At 46.4% G+C, this 23326-nt stretch overlaps 1 protein-coding gene across 1 annotated transcript in view; it reads left to right on the forward strand.

The window, feature by feature from the left end:
* The window catches only part of FRMD8 (FERM domain containing 8), a 59007-nt gene extending 36305 nt beyond the window's left edge, over positions 1-22702 (forward strand). Inside the window, exons 10-11 of the mRNA XM_040409295.1 lie at positions 1049-1232; positions 22510-22702. Coding sequence (XP_040265229.1) covers positions 1049-1232; positions 22510-22619 — 294 coding nt within the window. The 3' untranslated portion in view covers positions 22620-22702. The remainder of the gene's footprint in view (positions 1-1048; positions 1233-22509) is intronic.
* Positions 22703-23326: the final 624 nt, after the last annotated feature.

A 23326-nucleotide genomic window follows, 5' to 3' on the forward strand; every position in this document is an offset into this window, starting at 1 on the left:
ATAGACTCAACCCTTATAGAAACTGTATCCTGCCCCCTACAGATATAGAACATATTTTACTATGTATTTTGAGTCTTTGCCCATTTCATTTGCTTCCAGTGCTGATCGTTGGCAGCCCTCCTGTTCTCTACCTTCCTAGCACTTATTATATAGCCAGGGATGCGCCGGGAAGATAGAGGAGTAGGGCCGCCAGCAAGTGTACTGTGCTCCCATGTGTGTCAATTACCGTCTACACTGACTGCTGGCAGCTCTGGACCCCTAGATCTTCCCAAGGCTTACTTATTAACCAGGGACGTGCTGGGAAGATAGAGAAGCAGGGCTGGAAGCCATCAGCACTGACAGTTAAAATAGGCAGGGACTTTAATAGGATCTACATACGGAGGGAGGCAGGTGCTGGGACAGCGAGAGGCAGACTGAGGAGTTACAGACCTATTGTCCTGATGAAGGGGGCAGTCCGCCCCTGAAACGCGTAGACTTTTACAAATAAAGACCCACTTTATTTTACCTACCTGAGTCATGTCTTCTGCAGCAGCGCCGCTTTATATAAGGTTACATTTTTTGTTTACCTCTATCTACCATTACCTATACCCGGACACCGTACCCCACGGCTACGGGTAAGAACCTGGGCAGCAGCAGCAGTCACCCCCGCAAGCTGGACGGGCTTTTTACCAGCATAAGTGATTCATAAGAGTTGTGCTTTGGTGTTTTTATATAAAATATCATACGGTTTTACACACGAGGCGCTGCCTCCTGTCTTTCTTTTTATCTATAGACTGAGAAGTTAGCCATCTTATGCATACAATACACGCTGAAGACAGATTCTGCATAGCAATGCCCGGTTAGAGGGTTTCTAAGCGGACACTTTACAGGCTATTCTTTTTAATAAGTGTGCATATTTCCCTAATAAAGTATGTTACAAAACACTTAAATCATTGCCCTTGAAATGACAATTATTGTTTATGTTCTGTACTAATTCCAATATATAGTATAACCTTATCCTAATCAAAACTTTGACTATGATAAATGATTTTCATTTTCTTTATTACAGGCTGAGCTGATGAGTGGCTTGATTGAGTATTGCATAGAGCTCAGTCAAGGTGTTGACTTGCCATCTCCAGAAACTATTCCAGGGAATTCGCACATTTCGGAGAAACGCACCAAGCTACGCAGACAGGAAAGTGTGTTGTGCAATCGCATTAAAGATCTAACTACAATAGATTATGTTGATGACGGTAAGTCACAAGCTGGCAGAAGAGAAGCGCATTAAAGGCAATGTGTCATCGGAAAATGAACTATTGTTTTAAATCAAGTTTTTATGTTCAAATTTTTTTACTTATTTTCATAATTTTCCATGTCGCTATTTTAAAAAAATCCTAAAATTATGGAGTTTTTATACAGTTATAGAAATGTAATACCTGTAATTGTAATCCTGCCTGTGATGATAATGAGATGGCTACTGAAAAGTTACATTTACAGAACAGGAAGTCTTGACCTATTTTAGGCCTATTGGTCAGTGCAAAAACTGCTAAATTTTAGGGATATTTTCACCTGTGTCACGTTAAGTGCAGCTTAACTTTGGAGCCGCTCTCTTCACAGATTAGGTCAGCGCTCGCCAGTGTGACTTAGAATTACAAAATGGCGACAAGACTTTGTAGTCATTTGCGCCTAGACCCTCCACTGCTCTGCCTCTTTAAGAAATTTCATCCAGCAGACACACGCTGCTGGGTGAAGATCTACCCGGCAGAGAGGGTCGGCGGGGCTTGGGTTCCCGCATCTTGTGCTCCCGCTTCTAGCAATTTCCTGCTTCCCGGCCATCGCTCGCGCGGTCACCGCCCCTTCACGTGTATTTGCTACTGCACAAACACTCGTTTCTATTGGACGGTTGCGAGTTTCCTCCTGTGTCCTGCTCACTGATTGGCTTGTAAGTGTGGTGGGCGGAACAAGCGTCGCCTGTGTGTTGTCCTGGCTGGCGTGCACATAGATCCTGAGAAGGGAACTGGCCATGTTGTGTGCTGGGTGAGTGTTTGCTGTGCAAATAAAATTACATGTTCTTGTGAAGGGACATGCTGGTAGTGGCCTACACTCTGCATATTGACGGTGACCAGTCCAGACAAACCTTTATCTTCAAAATGGAACTCCCTCCCTTTCCTCTTGCCACACTGCATCAAATTAAAGATGTCTGCATGTCTGCTTGCTGTCAGTGAATGCAGATTGTGGGGTTGTTACAATATGTCAGTGTAGCTTGGTGCTGTACTCCTGGTTGAGGGTAAGAGGGGTAATACCCCAGCGCCTCTTAGTGGCAAAAAGGTTGGAGAGGAGAACATAGCATCCAAATCTAAATTATGTGCTTTAGGGCTCATGCACAGGACCATATGCATTTTCCGGTCCGCAAAAATTAGGCTGACATCCGTGTGCATTTCGTATTTTGGAACAGCTGGCCCCTAATATAACAGTACTATCCTATCCTTTGTCCGTAATGCAGACAATAATAGGACATGTTCTATTTTTATTTTTTTGCGGAACAGAAATACGGACATACGGAAACCGAATGCACACGGAGTAACTTCTTTTTTTTGCGGACCCATTGAAGTGAATGGTCCTGCATACGGTCCGCAAAAAAACTGACACGGAAAGAAAATACGTTCGTATGCATGAGCCCTTACTCTGGCTAGTCTGACAGGTCATGGAAATGAGTGCACAACCCCTTTAACTGTGTGGGCTGCAGCTCAGAAAACCCATTCTCCTAAGCATCCCAGCGATATTATATGTATTTAAATTTTGGCGACTAAAAATTTTATTTGGCTCCTAAATTTTTAAGGTTAGGAGCCAATGGCTCCTTGATATTTTTTTGGTCTGGAGTACTGTTAGGTGTTTGTCTTTTCTTTAACCCCTTCCCGACCTATGACGTAATGGCGGCAGGTGCATTCCTGCATTTTAACATACTATTATGTCATGGTGATCGGGCGGGCACCGGAGTGGCACCAACTTATGCCAACATGTTCATGGCAGAGGTCGAGGACAAACTTGTATATATATCATTTTTTTTATCAGTGGGTCCTGTGTTGGTGGCGCTACATCGATGCCATTTTCATGATTTGGAGTGGCTCGATGGACTCCCTGTATGAGTTTTACCAACACCTCAGCAATGGGGTACCCGGGCTTCAGTTCACTGTGAGGAGTTGCAGTTTCTTGATGTCAGGGTATACCGTGAGGGAGGTGAGATAAAAACCGATTTGTACAAAAAGCCGACAGATAGGAACAATCTCTTAAGACACAACGGTAATCATCCACGTCGCATGCTTGACTCCTTACCTTGGAGCCAGATGCTGCGCGTGAGACGAGTGGTATCTGATGATGACATGTTCATGAACCGCATTGACGAGATGTGTAATACATTTTCCAAAAGAAGATATCCAGACAGGTTGTTACACAGGTCGAGGACCAGAGTCTCCTTGGTGGACAGAGTGTCCACCTTTCAGGCTTCCCCTAGGAGAAGGAATGTTGGACGTATCCCGTTTGTATCCACGTATGGCAATCATAGTGCTGACATAGCACAGATTCTGAGAAAGGAGTGGCAAATTTTACACAGGGGCCTACCTACAGTAAGTGAATTTGACAACCCGCCATTGATGGCATACAAACGGGGTACTAATCTGCATGACAAGCTTATTAAGACCGACATTGGTGATGTTAGTAGAGGGGGTCAGACGTATCTGAAGCCCAGAAAGACAGGGAATTTCCCTTGTTTGGGTTGTTGCAATTATGGGAATATGCTAAAAGGTAACACTTTTGTTCACCCATATAGTGGCAAAAAATTCAATATCACAGAATATTACACGTGCCGGTCTAAGTTTGTCATATTCATGATCATTTGCCCCTGCAGTTTGATCTATGTGGGAGAAACGACCATGGAGATCAGAGAGCGTATCAACAAACACAAAAGTACTATCAGGAAAAAAATTATAGATAAGCCGGTGGCTAAACATTTCATTGATTGTGGACACTGTCAGCCAACTGATGAGATTTCGGGTCATCGACTCTGTTCAGGTTTCCAAAAGTGGTGGATAGGGTTGTTGCGGGTATCGAAATTTCGATACCCAATCGATACTTTTGTCCCGGTATCGATACGATACCGGGATTTCCGTTTTTTCGATACTGGGCTGCGCTTCTGCGCAGTCTAGTATCTCTGAACATGAGCGCGCTGCTATCGGCGCGCTCATGTTCTCTCAGCAGCACGGGGAGAAGGAAGCTGTCCTCCCTCCCCCTGTGCTGCTGCCGCTGCCACCAATGAGAAGAGAGGGGCGGAGGAGGGGCGGCAATGAGAAGAGAGGGGCGGAGGAGGGGCGGCAATGAGAAGAGAGGGGGTGGAGGAGGGGCGGCAATGAGAAGAGAGGGGCGGAGGAGGGGCGGGCGCACTGCGCCACCAATGATAGGATTACTATCGGAGCGATGGGAGGAGACATCAGCTTCACTAGTGGGCGTTCCTTTTCCCTGCGCTGCGATTGGACAGCGCTACAGCCAGGGAGAAGGAACGCCCACTAGTGAAGCTGATGTCTCCTCCCATCGCTCCGATAGTAATCAGCAGCATGTGGAGCAGGAGAGGAGACAGTAATGGGGCACTGCGGGCGAACGGAGCGGCGCCCAGGACTAAATGGTGAGTGCTGAGACATCGCTGGGCGCCGCTCTGTGTGGCCTAATAGTGAAAGTCTGGACTCATACAGTAGTCAGTCTTTAACACATACAGGAGGCGGGTGCCGGCAGCAGAATCGCATTGCCGGCACCCTGCCCCTGACAGGGAGCTGCGATCAGCGGCAGTTAACTGCCGCTGATCTGCTAGTACCCGCCTCCTGTATAAAGGGGTAAAATCATTGGTGGTGCAGTGTGCCCCCCCCCTCAATCCCCCCCATCCCATTAAAATCATTGGTGGCACAGTGCGCCGGCCCCTCTCAACCCTCCAGTATTAAAATCATTGGTGGCAGTGGCCACAGGGACCTCTCCACTCCCCCTCATTGGTGGTGCAGTGGCAGCTTCTGATCGGAGCCCCAGCTGTGTAAGCCTGGGGCTCCGATCGGTTACCATGGCAGCCAGGACGCTACAGAAGCCCTGGTTGCCATGGTAACATCCCTGATGCTGTGTGCACAAAGCACAGAGCAGCAGGGACAGTGTGGAGTCCTATTCACCCTGATAGAGATCTATCAGGGTGAATAGGAAAAGGGATGAAAGATCCCAGGTTCTAGCCCCTAAGGGGGGAAATAGTTATTAAATAAAAAGTGGAAAAAAAACCCACTAAAATATGAAGTATAAATCACCCCCCTTTTCCCAATTTCACATATAAAATATATAAATAAACATATTACATCGCCACGTCAGAAAAGTCCAAACTATTAAAATATAAAAAAAAAAATCTAGGTGGTGAATGCCGGAACAGAAAAAATAAAATAAAAACTGCGCGATTCGCCATTTTTAAAAATGAGGAATGCACGTGGCTTTTTTTGTTTATTTTTTTCGCGTGGTATCGAATGGTATCGAGTATCGCAATACTTTTTCATGGTATCGAAACCGAATCAAAAATTTGGTATCGCAACAACTCTAGTGGTGGAGATAGGGAACGTATGTTGAGAAAGAAAGAGTTAAAATGGATCTTCACATTACAATCCTTACAACCCCAGGGACTTAACATAGAATTTAATGTAAGCAGTGTAGATAGGTAGAACATCTTCATATATTGCTGTCCGATTCAGTATAGTAGGATTTTATACAGTATTTCAGGTAGAATTGTTTACACCTTTATTTGCACTTTAATTATTTGTCCCCCTTTTGGGTATATTTTTGATCACTTTTATGTGCTCCACACATACACTCACCTAAAGAATTATTAGGAACACCTGTTCTATTTCTCATTAATGCGATTATCTAGTCAACCAATCACATGGCAGTTTCTTCAATGCATTTAGGGGGGTGGTCCTGGTCAAGACAATCTCCTGAACTCCAAACTGAATGTCAGAATGGGAAAGCAAGGTGATTTAAGCAATTTTGAGCGTGGCATGGTTGTTGGTGCCAGACGGGCCGGTCTGAGTCACAATCTGCTCAGTTACTGGGATTTTCACGCACAACCATTTCTAGGGTTTACAAAGAATGGTGTGAAAAGGGAAAAACATCCAGTATGCGGCAGTCCTGTGGGCAAAAATGCCTTGTGGATGCTAGAGGTCAGAGGAGAATGGGCCGACTGATTCAAGCTGATAGAAGAGCAACGTTACAACCGAGGTATGCAGCAAAGCATTTGTGAAGCCACAACACGCACAACCTTGAGGCGGATGGGCTACAACAGCAGAAGACCCCACCGGGTACCACTCATCTCAACTACAAATAGGAAAAAGAGGCTACAATTTGCACGAGCTCACCAAAATTGGACTGTTGAAGACTGGAAAAATGTTGCCTGGTCTGATGAGTCTCAGAATGAGAACATGTATCCATCCTCTGGCTACTTCCAGCAGGATAATGCACCATGTCACAAAGCTCGAATCATTTCAAATTGGTTTCTTGAACATGACAATGAGTTCACTGTACTAAAATGGCCCCCACAGTCACCAGATCTCAACCCAATAGAGCATCTTTGGGATGTGGTGGAACGGGAGCTTCGTGCCCTGGATGTGCATCCCTCAAATCTCCATCAACTGCAAGATGCTATCCTATCAATATGGGCCAACATTTCTAAAGAATGCTATCAGCACCTTGTTGAATCAATGGCACGTAGAATTAAGGCAGTTCTGAAGGCAAAAGGGGGTCCAACACGTATTAGTATGGTGTTCCTAATAATTCTTTAGGCGAGTATATATATACCGTTACTCGTTGTTCCATCCATTACCTTTTCCCTTTCAAGCCGATGTCTGGTGACTACTTCATTAGAACTATCCGTCATAAGGCATGTAGGGATATGTAGATGACCTTCATCTGAAGCCTCCAGCAATATGACTGGATGTGAGTGAGACATGTTTTGTGTCCCCATTTATATGTTGGTGGCTTGAGATGATAGACACACACAAGGTTTGCATTTTCCCTTTGGTTATGGTGGATCGAGGACCTTTTCGCTGGTCATGTGACGGTCACGTGTGCCGATGATGCGATACGCATGTGATTTGGTATGCGAGCGGTGATTGGCTGTATATAACGCAGTCATTGGATTGGGTGCGGCTGCATCCTTGATCCTGTTGACGGCGGTCTGCCCACATCGGAACGTGATGACGTCACTGACATGCGCAATAGGCTTGTCGAGACGCCGACTTGAGTTAGGAACATGGCTGAGGTCATTGGATGGCACATATTGGGATATCAGGTACACATTGTTTTTATTATTAGTGATAGACAGTCTGATTGATTGGAGCCCAGACCATTTTAAATGACACACATGTGCTGATTTGACTGAACCCTTAGTTGATTGGCTCTACTATGTCACCGGAGTGGCTAGTGTGGTGTATATAGTGAGGTTTGCCCTCTTTTTGTATTGGTATACTTGATAAAGGCTACTGCGTAGCCGAAACGTCGTACTCTTTGTGTGTGCACTCTTGGCTCCCATTAAACAGTCACATCGGACATGCTGCTGTGAATCTTATTTATTATCTACTGCAGGGGCACGCAGTCCCTAATAGCCGGGCCACTGCTGGATCCGCCAGCATCGCTGTACAAGCCGATGCCGGTGGATTAACCCATTCTATGCCGCGATCAGCGCTGACCGCGGCATAGAAGGGATTTGCGACAAGTGAGGGAGCCCATCGGGTACCCGCACTGCTGTGGCGGGGACCCCGATGGGTGAGAAGGCAGCCCGATGCCGTGCAGAGACTGCCCAATGCCTTGCACGGCATCGGGACCTGCCTTCTTTGGGTGCCCAGGAGATCCAGCCTCAGGCTCCATTCACACGTCCGTGGTGTGTTGCGGACCCTCAAATTGCGGATCCGCAACACACCCGCCCGGCACCCCTATAGAAATGCCTATTCTTGTACACAAGCTGCGGACAAGAATAGGACATGTTCTATCTTTTGCGGACCTGAAGATCGGGGCCGCGCTCCGAAATGCGGATGCTGACAACACACTGTGTGCTGTCCGCATCCATTCCGTCCCCATAGAAAATGAATGGGTCCGCACCCGTTCCGCAAAATTGCAGAACGAATGCGGACCCATTTGCGGACGTGTGAATGGAGCCTCAGGCTGCGTCTCCTAGGCAACCTGTTAGTGTATGACTCGGTGTCATACAATCACAGGCAATGCATTACAATACAGATGTATCCTTACGCCATTCGCCGTATTTGAAAAATATTTTTATATTTTAACCCCTTAAGGACCCGTGCCGTACATGTATAAAGCTGACCGCGCCATGCATAGGGTTTGCAGAGGGTATGCGTGCCCTCCCCATCTCCATCGGGTCCCGCACTGCAGTGACGGGGACCCGATGGCAGAGAAGGCAGCCCAATGCCTTCCATAGGCATCTGGGGGCTTGCCCTCTACGGAAGCCTGTGAGATCCAGCTCTTAGGCTGGGTCTCACAGGCAGGCTGTCAGCATAAAAGCTGACAGCCAATGCATTACAATACAGGTTGTATTTTAATGTCTTGCAGAGGGGATCAGACCCTCAAAGTTAAAGTCCCAGAGTGGGACAAAAGTAAAAAAAAAAAAAAAAAATTCCCAAAATAAAACTTTCAAAATTCTAAAATAAAATAGAATAAAAAGAAAAACTGGCATATTGGGTATTGCCGCTTCCGTAATGACCTGCTCTATAAAAATATCACATGATCCACCTTCTCACCCGAACGCCGTAAAATACAAACTGTGCTAAAGCAACAATTTTTTTTTGGAACCTTACATCAGAAAAAGTGAAACACCAAGTGATCAAAAAGGCATATGCCCCCCTAAAATAGTACCAATCAAACCGTCATCTCATCCCGCAAAAAATGAGCCCCTAAATAAAACAATCTGGCAAAAAAAAATATGGCTCTCATTATGAAGAAACTAAAACATGCTTTTTGTTTCAAAAATGTTTTTATTGTGTTAAAAGTGGAAAAAAAGAAAAAAGTTGACATATTAGGTATTGCCGTGTCCGTAACAACCAGGTCTATTAAAATATCACATGACTTAACCCCTCAGGTGAACACTGTAAAAAAAAAACTGTCAAAGCCATTTTTGTCACCTTACATCACAAAAAGTGTAATACCAAGCGATCAAAAAGTCATATGCACCCTAAAATAATACTAATCAAACCGTCATCTCATACCGAAAAAAATGAGCCCTTACATAAGACAGTCGCCCAAAAACGAAAAAAATAACTATGGCTTTCAGAATATGGAGACACACAAAACAATTTTTTTCAAAAATGCTTTATTATGTAAAACTGAAACAACCCCAAAAAGTTGTCATATTTGGTATTGTCGCATATAGCACATGATCTAACCTGTCAGATGAACATTGTAAAAAAATAAAAACAGTGCCAAAACAGCTATTTTTTGGTCACCTTGCCTCACAAAATGTGTAATATAGAGCAACCAAAAATCATATGTACGCTAAAATATTACCAGCAAAACTGCCACCTGATCCCGTAGTTTACAAAATGGGGTCACTTTTTTAGAGTTTCTACTCTAGGGGTGCATCAGTGGGTCTTCAAATGTGACATGGCAACTTAAAATTATCCCAGTGAAATCTGCCCTCCAAAAACCATATGGCGTTCCTTTCCTTCTGCGCAATGCTGTGCCCGTACAGCAGTTTACGACCACATATGGGGTGTTTCTGTAAACTACAGAATCAGGGTAATAAATATTGAGTTTTGTTTGGCTGTTAACCCTTGCTTTGTTACCTGAAAAAATTAATTAAAATGGAAAATCTGTTTGTAAAAACAGTTTTGAATACCTTGAGGGGCCATTTATGGGTGGTTTCTATTATGTAAGCCCCACAAAGTGACTTCAGACCTGAACGGGTCCTTTTAAAAATTGGGTTTTAGAAATTTTCTGAAAAATTTTAAGATTTGCTTCTAAGCCTTCTAACATCCCCAAAAAAAAGAAAATGTAATTTATAAAATGATCCAAACATGAAGTAGATATGTGGGAAATGTAAAGTAATACCTCATATCAGATCAGACCCCATATCAGTCCTCCATGTCAGACCCCCAACAGACCTCGGAACAGCCCTTTTCTATTAGACCCCCATCAGACCTCAGATCAGCCCTTTTATTTCAGACCCCCCATCAGACAAAAATAAAAAACTTCCTTGCCTCTCCTGCATGGCGACTCCGCTTCAGGTCCGGCGTCGAGCTTTCCTGTCTTCTCTGGCTCACGCTGCACTGTCACCTGACTGCGTGCAGCGTCCGGTCATAGTGTGCACACTACGTCCTGATGCTGTACGGGGTCAGGATCGTGGAGCGCGGGCCCTAGCAAAAAGACCTGGGAGGGCAAGAATCTGAAGCGCTTGCAGTGCTTCTACACTGCTCCCGGCACCTAATGCATACTAGTGAGCGCTTCCACAATGGAAGCACTCAATAGTATTCGCTTTATAAGACGCACAGCCATTTCCCCCCTACTTTTGAAGAGGGGGGGGGGGGGTGCGTCGAATAAAGTGAAAAATACGGTAACTATTTTAGGAGGTATCACTATCTGTTTTAAAAGCAGAGAAATAAAAATGTTGACAATTGCGAATTTTTCCAAATTTTTGGTAAATTTTATATTTTTCATAAAAGTACAATATGTGATGAGAATGACTTGGATAAGTAAAAGCGTTTTAAAGTGATGACCACATAAAGTGACACATGTCAGATTTGCAAAAAATGGCCTAGTCCTTAAAGGGGTTGTCTGAGTTATGAAAAAAAAAAATATAGCACTGTAAATCTGATGGGCAGCAATATATAACTAAGCTAAGCAAGTTTTAGGCAAATAAATATCTCTTTTCTCATTTCCATGGTTCTCTTCTGGCCCTTTGTTTACCTGCAATAACAACAATCTTTGCCCCTCCACTCCTCTGCAAAGGGAGTGAATACAAGTGCTGCCCTGAGTGACATGCCTGCCTGCTAGGATACTCAGCAGCATATTATATGTGTAGCACTACAAGTCCTAGCTGTACAATGACACTGCTGATACACACAGGATCTTCCCCCTACCTGTTCTTGTGCAATGCTCTGCAGAACTCCTCTGTCAGCTCCTGTGCCCAGCATTTGTCTCCTCACTGCCTGCAGCTACTCAGTAAAGCCTTCAGCCCTGAGTCTGTGCAGCTGAAGAGGTTAATGTTTTTCCTCAACAATCCAGGGAGAGAGCAATAAGCAGCAGCCTGCAGTGCAGGGATGCGTAGCCAGTGACGTTGCGTGTACAGGCACATATCTGTTCTCTCAGGCTTGTGCACTAGACCTCATCATAGCAGCGAAAGAGGCTGAGATCTCAGGTCATGTTACCCCCCAGTGAAATCTGAGAAAGCAGCAACTGGAGATGCAGTAAGTGCATGGTAAAGTCCTTATATTTGCCTAGAACACAAAAAACTCAGAAAACCCCTTTAAGGTGAAAAATGGCAGGGTCCTGAAGGGGTTAATAGTACCAGCGTTTTTGGACCTGGTGATGCCAATGATGTTTATTTTTATTTTTTTTATTCTACAGAAAGGGGGTTGATATAAAAAAAAAATAATTTCATGTTATATATTTTACAATTTTTCTGGTTTTACTTTCTTATGGTTTTGTAGCTCGTATTTGAAGCTACAATTTTTTTTTATGCTGAATCATCATGTTTCTTTGTCGATCCATGATGAAAGCAGAATTGCTCATTCCTTATGTTGGCCTGCCACCTGCTGGCCATAATACAAATTACAGTTCCAATACGCTGGGTCTCTTCAGAGAGACCTAGCGTATTGAAACCAATTACCTGCATCCTCATTGGCCGCAAAGGATGCCGATAAGAAGCATGGAAACGCGTGCTTCCGGGTTTTTGACCTTTTTAGATGCCGTGATCACACTTGATCACGGCATCTAAAGGCTTTAATGACTGCGATCGGCATTATTGCTGGTTGCGGTCATTAGCCATGGGCGCCATGTTTACATGTACAGCGCTGGTAGCGAAAGGGTTAAAATGCAATTATAAAAAAATTGTCCCAGAAGGTGTACACAGCCTTTAACCCTTAGAGGACTGGGCAATTGTCAGTTTTTGCATTTTCATTTTTCACTCCTCCCCAGAGTCATAACTTTTTATTTTTCAGTTTTCACATTTTTTGCAGGAATAGTTGTACTTACTAGTGACGCTATTTACGGTTGCATACAATGTAGTGGGAAGCGGGGAAAAAAAATTCCAAATGGGGTGGAATTTGGAAGAAACCACAATTCTGCCAGTTTTTTTTTTTTTTTTTTTTTTTTTTTACAGCGTTCACCATGAGGTGAAATTGACCTGTTAACTTCATTCTCCAAGTCAGTACGATTACAACAATACCACACTTGTATATATTTTCTTGCGTTTTAATGCTAAGGGAAAAAATAAAAAACCTTTAAAAAAAAAAAAAAAAGTTCTTTCTCGCCCATATTCATTGGGGGACACAGGAAACGTGGGTATAGCTATGTCCTCTAGGCAGGGCCGTCTTTAATATTGATTGGACCCTGGTCAAGAATTTACTTGGGCCCCCTGGATCCCCCCCCCCCCCCCACACTTTGCTGTACTTGCTATACAGCAGCACTTACCTGTCACGTCCAGGGCCTCCAGGTGACGTCTCCTCTCTGTCATCATCTTCTCTGTAGATCTTCTCTCTCATCATCTTCTCCACTCGGTCTGGACAATTTCTCTCAGCCGCCTCGTCTCTGCCGAGTGTGACACACAGACATCTTAGCTTCCTCACATTCTATCATTATCCCCCAACTGGAGTCCCCACAGTGTTATCCTGCTGCTTGCTGGGCCCCCCCCCCCCCCCCGGGGTGTAGCTATAGGGGGTGCAGAGGTAGCAGTCGCTACCGGGCCCAGGAGCATGAAGGGGCCCAAAGACACTTGTGCCGCATAAGAAGACTCACAAAGCATTGAGGGAAGGGGGGCCCAAGCTGAACTCTTGCACCGAAGCCCATGAGCCTTTAGTTACGCCCCTGCCCCCCCCCAATACTATCCTGAAGAAACATTACTGCCCCCCATAGTAATAGTGCTCCTCATAGTCCCACCAATAGTAATTCCCTTCTAGAATGCCCTCATTAGTAACACTGCCCCAACCGTGATAATGCTCCTCAACAATGCCCCCATTATTAGAAGAGCCCTCCCATATTAATAATACCATCACAGAGTCCCCAGTAGAAATAAGGCCCCCTATTGTTTCCCCAGTGGTAATAAAGCTCCCTACAGACCCCTCAGTAGTAATAAGGCCCCCATAGTGCGCTTAGTAGAAAAAAGGCGGATCTATAAGACCCTCCTATAGTGCCCCCAGTCGTAATAAGACCGCCTATAATGTCCCCTGGATCTGCAGTGCCCCCTGCAGTTATAATCCTCCCTCCACCATACAGTCCCATATAAATAACATCACCTCCTCCCCAGCCGCCTCCAACGCACAATCCCATGTAAACATCACCCCCTAAGGCTACTTTCACACTTGCATTCGTGCGGATCTGTCCTGTACTTGTACAGGACGGATCCGCACCGATAATACAAACGAATGCATCCGTTCAGGACCGATTAGTTTGTATTAGATTTTAATTTCTAAGTCCCAATACGGATCCGTCCTGACTTACATTGAAAGTCAATGGGGGACGGATCCGTTTACAATTGCACCATTTTGTGTCAATGCAAAGGGATCCGTCCCCATTTACATACATTGTAAGTCAGGACGGATCAGTTTGGCTCCGCAAGGCTATGCGGACACAAAAACGCTGATTGCAGCATTTTGGGGTCCGCCGCCAAAACGGAACGGGGGGCTGTACGGAGCCGAACGAATGCATTCTGAATGGATCCGCATCCATTCAGAATGCATTGGGGTTAAACTGATGCATTTGGGGCTGCTTGTGAGAGCCTTGAAACGGATCTCACAAGCGGATCCCCAAACCCAAGTGTGAACGTAACCTAAACATTAAGTCCCATGTACATAAACATCATTCCCCCCCACCATCCACTTTCAACATAGTCCCATGTAAATAACATCACTCCCGCCCCCAGCCACCTCAAGCACACAGTTCCATGTCAATAACATCCCTCCCTTCAGCCCTAACATACATCCCAGTTAAATAACTACAACTCCCAGCATTGCTCTGCCTCTCCTTTCACTTACCTCTCCAGTCCTCATATACAGACATCAGCATTAGGCTCCTTCTCCTCTTCACTCCGGTCCAATCCTGCACTGGTCACTTGATGGTGACATCATCCAGGTCATCCTATCACAGCCTGTTTTGCTGATCACATGACCCGTGATGTCACCACAGGTCCTTCACCTGTATTAGATTCAATTGTATTGCCGTTCTGTGTACGGCAATACAGTTGTATCTAGCAGGCAGGCAGGACATTCGGGGCCTGGGTCAAAACATCAGGGGCCCAGGCCCCGAATGTTTTAACCTAGCGACGCAGTCACTAGTGAATATGGGAGTTGGGAAACGGAGCTCCCTTGGGCCCCCAGGAGCAACTGGGCCCGGGGCAGCTGCCCCTTTTGCCCTGTGGCAAAGACGGCCCTGCCTCTAGGAGGCATTGATACAAGATAAAGCTGTTAGCTCCTCCCATGGCAGCTATATATTATAGGGTAGCTCCTGAAGATTTTTTATTTTAGTTTATTTTCCTTCTTTTCAGGTGGGAAATAGTGGTCGCCTAGCCTCCCTGTTCTCCCGGGGGGAGCATGCCAGTGTTGGTCTGCCACGCTGCCTCCTCCCCCACAAGAAGACAAGGTGAACCAGGGCAGCCTCGCTCCCCTGCATCCTGCCAGCAGAAGGGTCACCCATCCAAGTCCCTCTTCCAGCGTCCTGCCACTACGGTGCCAGTAGCTGAAGGGGTGACCCTGCTGGAAAAGAGGAAGGGTGATTATCGCGGCAGAAGAAGAGAACAGGATGAAGATGAGGTGAGTACACGGGGCTAGGTAAGTATGTTTAACCCTTTTCCCCCTCCTTCCCTCGTTGATTATTAGGCAGGGTCAGCCTATACCTCAAGGGTTCAAGACCCGCTCTACCAATGATAGCCAAGTGGTTACACTGTCAATATGTCTGAACAATGTCTCTTGCGCAGATTCAGATCCTGTTCATGGTATGAATCGTCATTTTCCCTCTTTATAAGGCTAATGGGGCTTAATGGCACTGTTATACAGCGAGAGGCCGAGCGCACCGATGTGGACCGGGGCGCTCGGTCAGACATGCAAAGGGGGGGCGGAGGAGGCTCCCGCTCCCCGACACCTACCGCCATAATCCACCCCTTTCCGGAGCGGACGTCGGCGCTCCGCTCTGGAGGGGGTTAACCGCAGCGTGATCGGCCGTGCACTACGGTCCACATTGGTATCTGCCCGGCCCGCGGTGCAGAATTCGGTGGCCTCTCCTGATCAGCTGTGTGCAGGGAGGCGGCACTCTCTTTGGATCGGGGCACTCTGGCACAAATTCTTCCCGCCCTACTTCCCCCTCCCCCTGACACCTGCTGAGCTCCGCCCACCAGTCCTCAAGACAGCCTTAACCCTTCCTGGCCAGCCACCTCTTTAGGCCGCTATCGGATTATCTGGTGTTCTACCTCTAGTACAGTGTGCCATAATGTGGAGGAATTTAACCCCTTCCTGCCTCTTGTCATTGAGGCCGACTTCTTAGTTTTCATTAAAAAAAAATAATAATAATGTGCGTCCATACAGGTTCCCCTCCTCATCCCTCATCACCGCAGGACTACCCTGTCTGTGTGGTCCCAGACTGGGCCCGTGTCCTATCTCGGATAAGGAGGACCTCTGGTTGATAATTCTCCACCTGTGCAATACAGATGAGAACCTCTGGAATTCTGAATCCACCCTGCTGGGTCGTTTGGTAGATAATTCTCCACCTGCGCAATCCAGTGGGGGGGGGGACCGCTGGAACCTCCCATCCACCCTCCGGGGTTGTTTGGTTGGTAATGCACCGCCTTCGCAATCCGATGGAGAGACCTCTAGAAGTTCCCATTCCACCCCCTGGGTAGTTTGGTTGATAAGTCCCCACCTGCGCAGTCCACAACTGCCAGGGACAAGACTCTGAGGGGTAGCCCTATGCGCAAGCGAACCACTGCAGGACATCTTTTCTCCTCGAATATCTCCGCACCCCCACCCTTCCTCCCCTCCCTCCCCCTCTCGGGGGAGGGTCCGTCCGAGGGGGGAGGGGGGAGAATCACTGATTCAGACACTGACATGAGTCCGAAGCAATCTCCCAAGATTGCGTCTACGGTGGCCAGCAGTACTTGTTGTGTGCATTACCCCCTTCCTTAGGCGGAGTAACTGCGCTACTTCGGGATACAGTACTTGCCTTATACATTGTCCCCTGCCATTGGTGGACTAAGTACAATAACATGGGGTACCTACCATTTTCATTAGCCCCTTCCATTGGACATTATAACATTATAACCATGACATTATCACTGGTTACACTGTGTGCTGTATGCATTACCCCCTTACTTAGGTGCAATAATTGCACTCCCACGGGGTACAGGACTCGCCATATGCACTAGTTCTCGCCGTGGGCATTCGCCCACTTTCATAGGTGGAGTATTCTCCCTACCACTGGCTTAAGTACTTGCCTTATGCTTCCACCTTCCTTAGGTAGGGTAATTGCACTACCATTGAATACGGTTCCAACTGTCGCGCTATCCTTCCATAGGCGGAGTGTTGCACATCACCGTGCTTTCTGTTGCATTACCCCCTTCCACAAGTGATCCACTAGCGGGGCAATAACTAAACCTCTTCAGTTGCTGCAATTCTGCGTTGCCATGGCTCTAGGTGCCTTCGCTTATTTTACAAGGGGGCGTGGCAACAGTCGGTACTCGCGGGTGCCCGGTACTCTTACTCTAGTGCTATATGGGTGCCACCAGTATACACAGTGGCTATTCACTTGGATTTAATAACTGGTTGAACCTCCTTTTGGCAGCAATAACTTCAACCAAACGTTTCCTGTAGTTGCAGATCAGACGTGCACAACGGTCAGGAGTAGTTCTTGACCATTCCTCTTTACAGAACTGTTTCAGTTCAGCAATATTCTTGGGATGTCTGGTGTGAATCGCTTTCTTGAGGTCATGCCACAGCATCTCAATCGGGTTGAGGTCAGGAATCTGACTGGGCCACTCCAGAAGGCGTATTTTCTTCTTTTTAAGCCATTCTGTTGATTTACTTCTATGCTTTGGGTCGTCCTATTGCAACACCCATCTTCTGTTGAGCTTCAGCTGGTGGACAGATGGCTTTAAGTTCTCCTGCAAAATGTCTTGATAAACTTGGGAATTCATTTTTCCTTCGATGATAGAAATCCGTCCAGGCCCTGACGCAGCAAAGCAGCCCCAAACCATAATGCCCCCACCACCATACTTCACAGTTGGGATGAGGTTTTGATGTTGGTGTGCTGTGCCTCTTTTTCTCCACACATAGTGTTATTTGTTTCTTCCAAACAACTCAACTTTGGTTTCATCTGTCCACAGAATATTTTGGCAGTACTGCTGTGGAACATCCAGGTGCTCTTGGGCAAACTGTAAACTTGCAGCAATGTTTTTTTTGGACAGCAGTGGCTTCCTCTGTGGTATCCTCCCATGAAATCCATTCTTGTTTAGTGTTTTACATATCGTAGATTCGCTAACAGGGATGTTAGCCTATGCCAGAGACTTTTGTAAGTCTTTAGCTGACACTTTAGGATTCTTTTTCACCTCATTGAGCAGTCTGCGCTGTGCTCTTGCAGTCATCTTTACAGGACGGACACTCCTAGAGAGAGTAGCAGCAGTGCTGAACTTTCTCCATTTATAGACAATTTGTCTTACCGTGGACTGATGAACAGCAAGGCTTTTGGAGATACTTTTATAACCCTTTCTAGCTTTATGCAAGTCAACAATTCTTAATCGTAGGTCTTCTGAGAGCTCTTTTGTGCAAGGCATCATTCACATCAGGCAATGCTTCTTGTGAAAAGCAAACCCAGAACTGGTATGTGTTTTTTATAGGACAGGGCAGCTGTAACCAACACCTCCAATCTCCTCTCATTGATTGGACTCCAGTTGGCTGACACCTCACTCCAATTAACTCTTGGAGATCTCATTAGTCTAGGGGTTCACATACTTTTTCCACCTGCACTGTGAATGTTTACATGGTGTGTTCAATAAAAACATGGTAAGGGCTCTTTCACACCTGCGTTATTGTCTTCCGGCATAGAGTTCCGTCGTCGGGGCTCAGGATTATCCTAATGCATTCTGAATGGAGAGAAATCCGTTCAGGATGTCTTCAGTTCCGGAACGGAACGTTTTTTGGCCGGAGAAAATACTGCAGCATGCTGCGCTTTTTGCTCCGGCCAAAAATCCGGAACACTTGCCGCAAGGCCGGATCCGGAATTAATGCCCATTGGAAGGCATTGATCCGGATCCGGCCTTAAGCTAAACGTCGTTTCGGCGCATTGCCGGAGCCGACATTTAGCTTTTTCTGAATGGTTACCATGGCTGCCGGGACGCTAAAGTCCTGGCAGCCATGGTAAAGTGTAGTGGGGAGCCGGGGAGCAGTATACTTACCGTCCGTGCGGCTCCCCGGGCGCTCCAGAGTGACGTCAGGGCGCCCCAAGCGCATGGATCATGTGATCGCATGGATCACGTCATCCATGCGCATGGGGCGCTCTGACGTCATTCTGGAGCGCCCCGGGAGCCGCATGGACTGTAAGTATACCGCTCCCCTGCTCCCCGCTCCTACTATGGCAGCCAGGACTTTAATAGCGTCCTGGGTGCCATAGTAACACTGAAAGCATTTGGAAGACTGTTCCGTCTTCAAATGCTTTCAGTACACTTGCGTTTTTCCGGATCCGGCGGGCACCTCCGGCAACGGAAGTGCATGCCGGATCCCAACAACGCAAGTGTGAAAGAGGCCTAAGGCTACTTCCACACTAGCGTTTTTCTTTTCCGGCGCTGAGTTCCATCCTAGGGGCTCAAATCCGGAAAAGAACTGATCAGTTTTATCCTAATGCATTCTGAATGGAGAGAAATCCGTTCAGGATGTCTTCAGTTCAGTCTTTTTGACTGATCAGGCTTTTCAGAAAACCGTAGCATGTTGTATTTTTACCTCCAGCCAAAAATCCGGAACACTTTGAACGCCAGAGCCGGCCTTTTTCCAATTGACTTGCATTAACGTCAGATCTGGCGCCGTGTGTTCCGTCAAAACAGATCCGGCTTTTGCATGTTAAAACCGAAAAATTTGAAAAAAAAGGTTAAAGTCCATAAATGGCGGATCCGTTTTTTCCAATGCATTTTTTTATTGTGATCAAAATCCTGATCAGGATTAAAATGTAATCAGTTTTCACACGTTTTTCCGGATCCTGCGGGCAGTTCCGTTGACTGAATTGAACGCCGGATTCAAACAATACTAGTTTGAAAGTAGCCTAACATTTAATTCTTTGTGTGTTATTAGTTTAAGCAGACTGTGATTGTCTATTTTTGTGACTTAGATGAAGATCAGATCACGTTTTATGACCAATTTGTGTAGAAATCATATAATTTCAAAGGGTTCACATACTTTTTCTTGCAACTGTATATGGTGAGTACGTTCCAGCGAGTCGAGTGTTTCACTGACTGTATTCTCTATCCACCACTCCTCCTTCTCTGGGAAAGTGGTTATGCTGGCACTCTGGTTTAGCTACTACAGCGTGTTCTCTTCCACAGGTGCAGTTTTTCGCTAATGCTCGAGTTCGTGGTCGCTGCAGTGGGACATCCCCTCAGGTAGGGTTCCTACCCTGGCGTTGGCTTGGCAATTGCTCCTGTTCAGTGCCCTTCCAGGTAGAGGTTTTAAGGTTAGCTCTACTTATCTGGAGCAGTATGGTACGTGGCTTCCACGGATAGTCTCAGGCCCCCCCTCAGTTTTGCGCTGATGGGGCAAGCGCTGGCTACTACTGTGGCTGCGGTACTGCGTTACCACTACATACTTGGTTCTTACTGCACAGCTCTTTAGTCAGGTGGTGGACTCTTCTAGTACTGAATTCGGTGGCCTCTGCGGGGTATGGGGCTAGCAATACAGTGTGACTCCCCTTGCCTGGCTTCCTCCTCAGGCAGAGTTTTTCAAAACAATCACTTAATTCCTGGCTACTTCTGTATAGCGCCGGTCTCAGATGGGGAATGGGCTTAGACCTAGCCTATTCTTCTCCTTTCTTTTCCCCCTCTGGCTCATGATTCATAGCCACCCCGCAAGCCGTGGTAGCTCCTACGTTACTACCTTCCCTCATCTGCATTTGCACTGGATATTTGTTTTTGTGGCTCCCATTTCCAGACACGCTCCGGTCCAGACCGGTTGGCTGTGGCGCCCACCACTTCCCTCCTTCTACAGGGAATCCTTCTATGGTCCCGGGTGTGCTAACTGTATCCACACCACAGCTGCCACATTCTCTCCCGGGCAAGAGATCCGGAAGCATGCGGTGTAGACGCCCTAATATCTCTTCGGCAGGAGTTCTCCCTCCTTTACATGTTTTTCCCCTTCCACCTCCTACCCAGAGTTCCATGGAAGATCAAGATGGAGGGCATTCCGACAACTCCTAGTCGCTCCGGATTGGCCGTCACACGTGGTACGCCGACCTCGTTCTCCTTCTAGGAGACGTCCCTTGGTCACTGCCACTCAGGCGACCTTCCTTCACAGGGTCCGGTCTTACTTCAGCATTAAGCATTTTGGTTTGACGGCGTGGCTATTGAAACCGCCATTCTAACGTGGAGAGGGTTTTCGGTGGACGTCATCCGCACTATGATTAAGGCCAGGAAGCCTGAAATCGCCCAAAATCTATTATAGGACCTGGAGCTCCTTTCCTGGGCTTCTGTAAAGGCCGGCACATCCCCTCACTCCGTTTTTTTTCTCCCCACGGTCCTATCCTTGGACCTTGGTTTAGCCCTTAGTTCCTTGATGGGTCAGATGTTGGCGCTTCTGTCCTGAGGGACACAGCTTTTCCAGCGTCCCCTGGTGCCCATAAAAACCTTCCTTCAGGGAGTGGCACATACAGTTCTTTCGTACCGTCCTCTACCGCCTTGGGATCTGAAAATAGTTCTCTCAGCGCTCCAGTCTTCTCCCTTTGAGCTATTGCGGGAGATCTCACTCAGACTCCTGTCCTAGTAGGTAGTTTTTCTTGTGACTATCACATCCATCAGACAGGTGTCCGAGTTGGGGGTGCTCTCTTGCAGAGAACCCTTCCCAGGTATTCACAAGGATAAGGCGGTTCTCCGGCCCGTTACTTCTTTCTCCCGAAGGGGGTCTCTGACTTCCATATCAATGAAGAAATTGTCCTACCTTCACTGTCCCTCTCCTTCACACTCTAGGGAAGGGAGTTACATCATTGGACATTGTCAGGGCTCTGATCATTATTGGCAGCCTCCAGTCCCTTCCGGCGTACTGAACCCTTTTTTGTCATCCGGAGGGTCCTCGCAAGGGATTGGCAGCCTCCAAGGTGGCAATTGCACGATGGATTCGGTCTGCAAGTGCTGAACCATACTGCACCCGGAGCATGGTTCCGCCCTACCAGTGCGGTGGGCGCTTCTTCGGCTCTGAGGAATCGCGCTTCGGCTGCACAGTTGTGTAAGGCGGCTACTTGGTCCTCCTTACATACATTCACAAAATGTTACCAGGTGCAGTTTCTTAGATGCCTGCAGGGACGCTTGCTTCCATGGATCTGTGGTTTTTCCCTCTCTGTGGACTGCTTTTGGATGTCCCACGGTTCCTGTGTCCCCCAATGAATATGGGTGAGAAAAGGAGATTTTTGTATAACTTACCAGTAAAATCTCTTTCTCGCTCTTCATTGGAGGACACAGCACCCACCCAGTATTGTTGTTCGACCACAGTTGTGGCAGTTGCTGGTTTGAACCCCGTTGGGTCTTTTGGCATGGTTGGTGTTCCATGTTTTTTCTTGGTTGGCTTGCTTCTCCTACTGCTAGTGCACAAACTGAAGCTCTCTCTCCAGGCTGGAGGGGGTAAAGCTGCCAGGGCTGGAGCTAACAGCTTTATCTAGTGTCAACGCCTCTTAGAAGACATAGCTATACCCACGGTTCCTGTGTCCCCAATGAAGAGCGAGAAAGAGATTTTACTGGTAAGTTAATATAACAATACAGTGCTGCCACCTAGTGGCCTGTATTGGTATATTCGGGCTTTTGTTGCAGTGTAACAGTTTTATCTCAGCCGGGAAATGCTGTTACGGGAGTGGGAGCGCGCAGCTCCTGCTTTCGGGCAGATCATGCCGTGGTCACATCTGAGGGTAAATTGTGCTGCGGGTCTCTGTTTGAAAAGCTTTGCTATACTATCATAATAAAGGCTCGTAAAATGTCAGCTGGCCATTAGGTGGAGCTGTAGTACAATACCGGTACATTTGTGGCAATTACAACAATGCTACGTACGCCAATATCTTTACTTCATTTTCTTTCAGGTACTGAAATTAAACGTGTGAAGCCGAAGAGAGCAGCGTCCTTTTTCAATCGACAGTCTACTCACAGTTATGCCTCTGTGCAGCCTGCGGAGACCCAGGGACAAAGCTGACCTTTGCTGCAGTAGATTGCAAAGCCAAAGACCAAATGGACTTCTAAAGCACTGAGAAAAATAAAAAAAACTTTAATATCCACTGTATGGACCAAGCCAAAAATTAAGAACATTAACAAATGTGCCTAATGATTTCACTGCTGTGTCTAAAGGGATGGACCTTCAAGGTTGTCAGGATTACTCTGGATAGTTTGCAGTTCATTTTTTAACTGCATACATTTCTATAAAGCAAAAAACATCTCTCGTTTGACCAAGCTTTATATGTGTTACTATATAACACAAATTCACTCCTCTTTTTTTGTGTCATACACGAATTATTTCTTGTAACAGTGAAAGTATTGCGAGTCTGAACCTGAGAATGTAGAGGCCAGTGTACGATAAAACATATATTGGCCAATGCATTAAGGTGTATGTGAGTGATCTGCTGCACTAATTAATTTCTACTATATATATAATTAACATAATATTCACTTCATTCTGAACCTCTGCAGTTCACTCATGCTTTTTATATAAAAAAAAAAAAGCTGAAATAAATTGCTCTTTACTGTTGCAGTTTGAGACCTGTCCATTATTTTACCTATGTACTGTATCTTTATTTGAACATGCCACCAAATGTACTGTATACAATGCTTTATTAAAGAAGCAATTTTTTTACACACATAATGCTGTTGAAGATAGGTGTAGACATGAGGGATAACTGAAAAAAG

The sequence above is a fragment of the Bufo bufo genome, chromosome 10, assembly GCF_905171765.1.
Source record: "Bufo bufo chromosome 10, aBufBuf1.1, whole genome shotgun sequence".
In the NCBI taxonomy this organism is placed as follows: domain Eukaryota; kingdom Metazoa; phylum Chordata; class Amphibia; order Anura; family Bufonidae; genus Bufo; species Bufo bufo.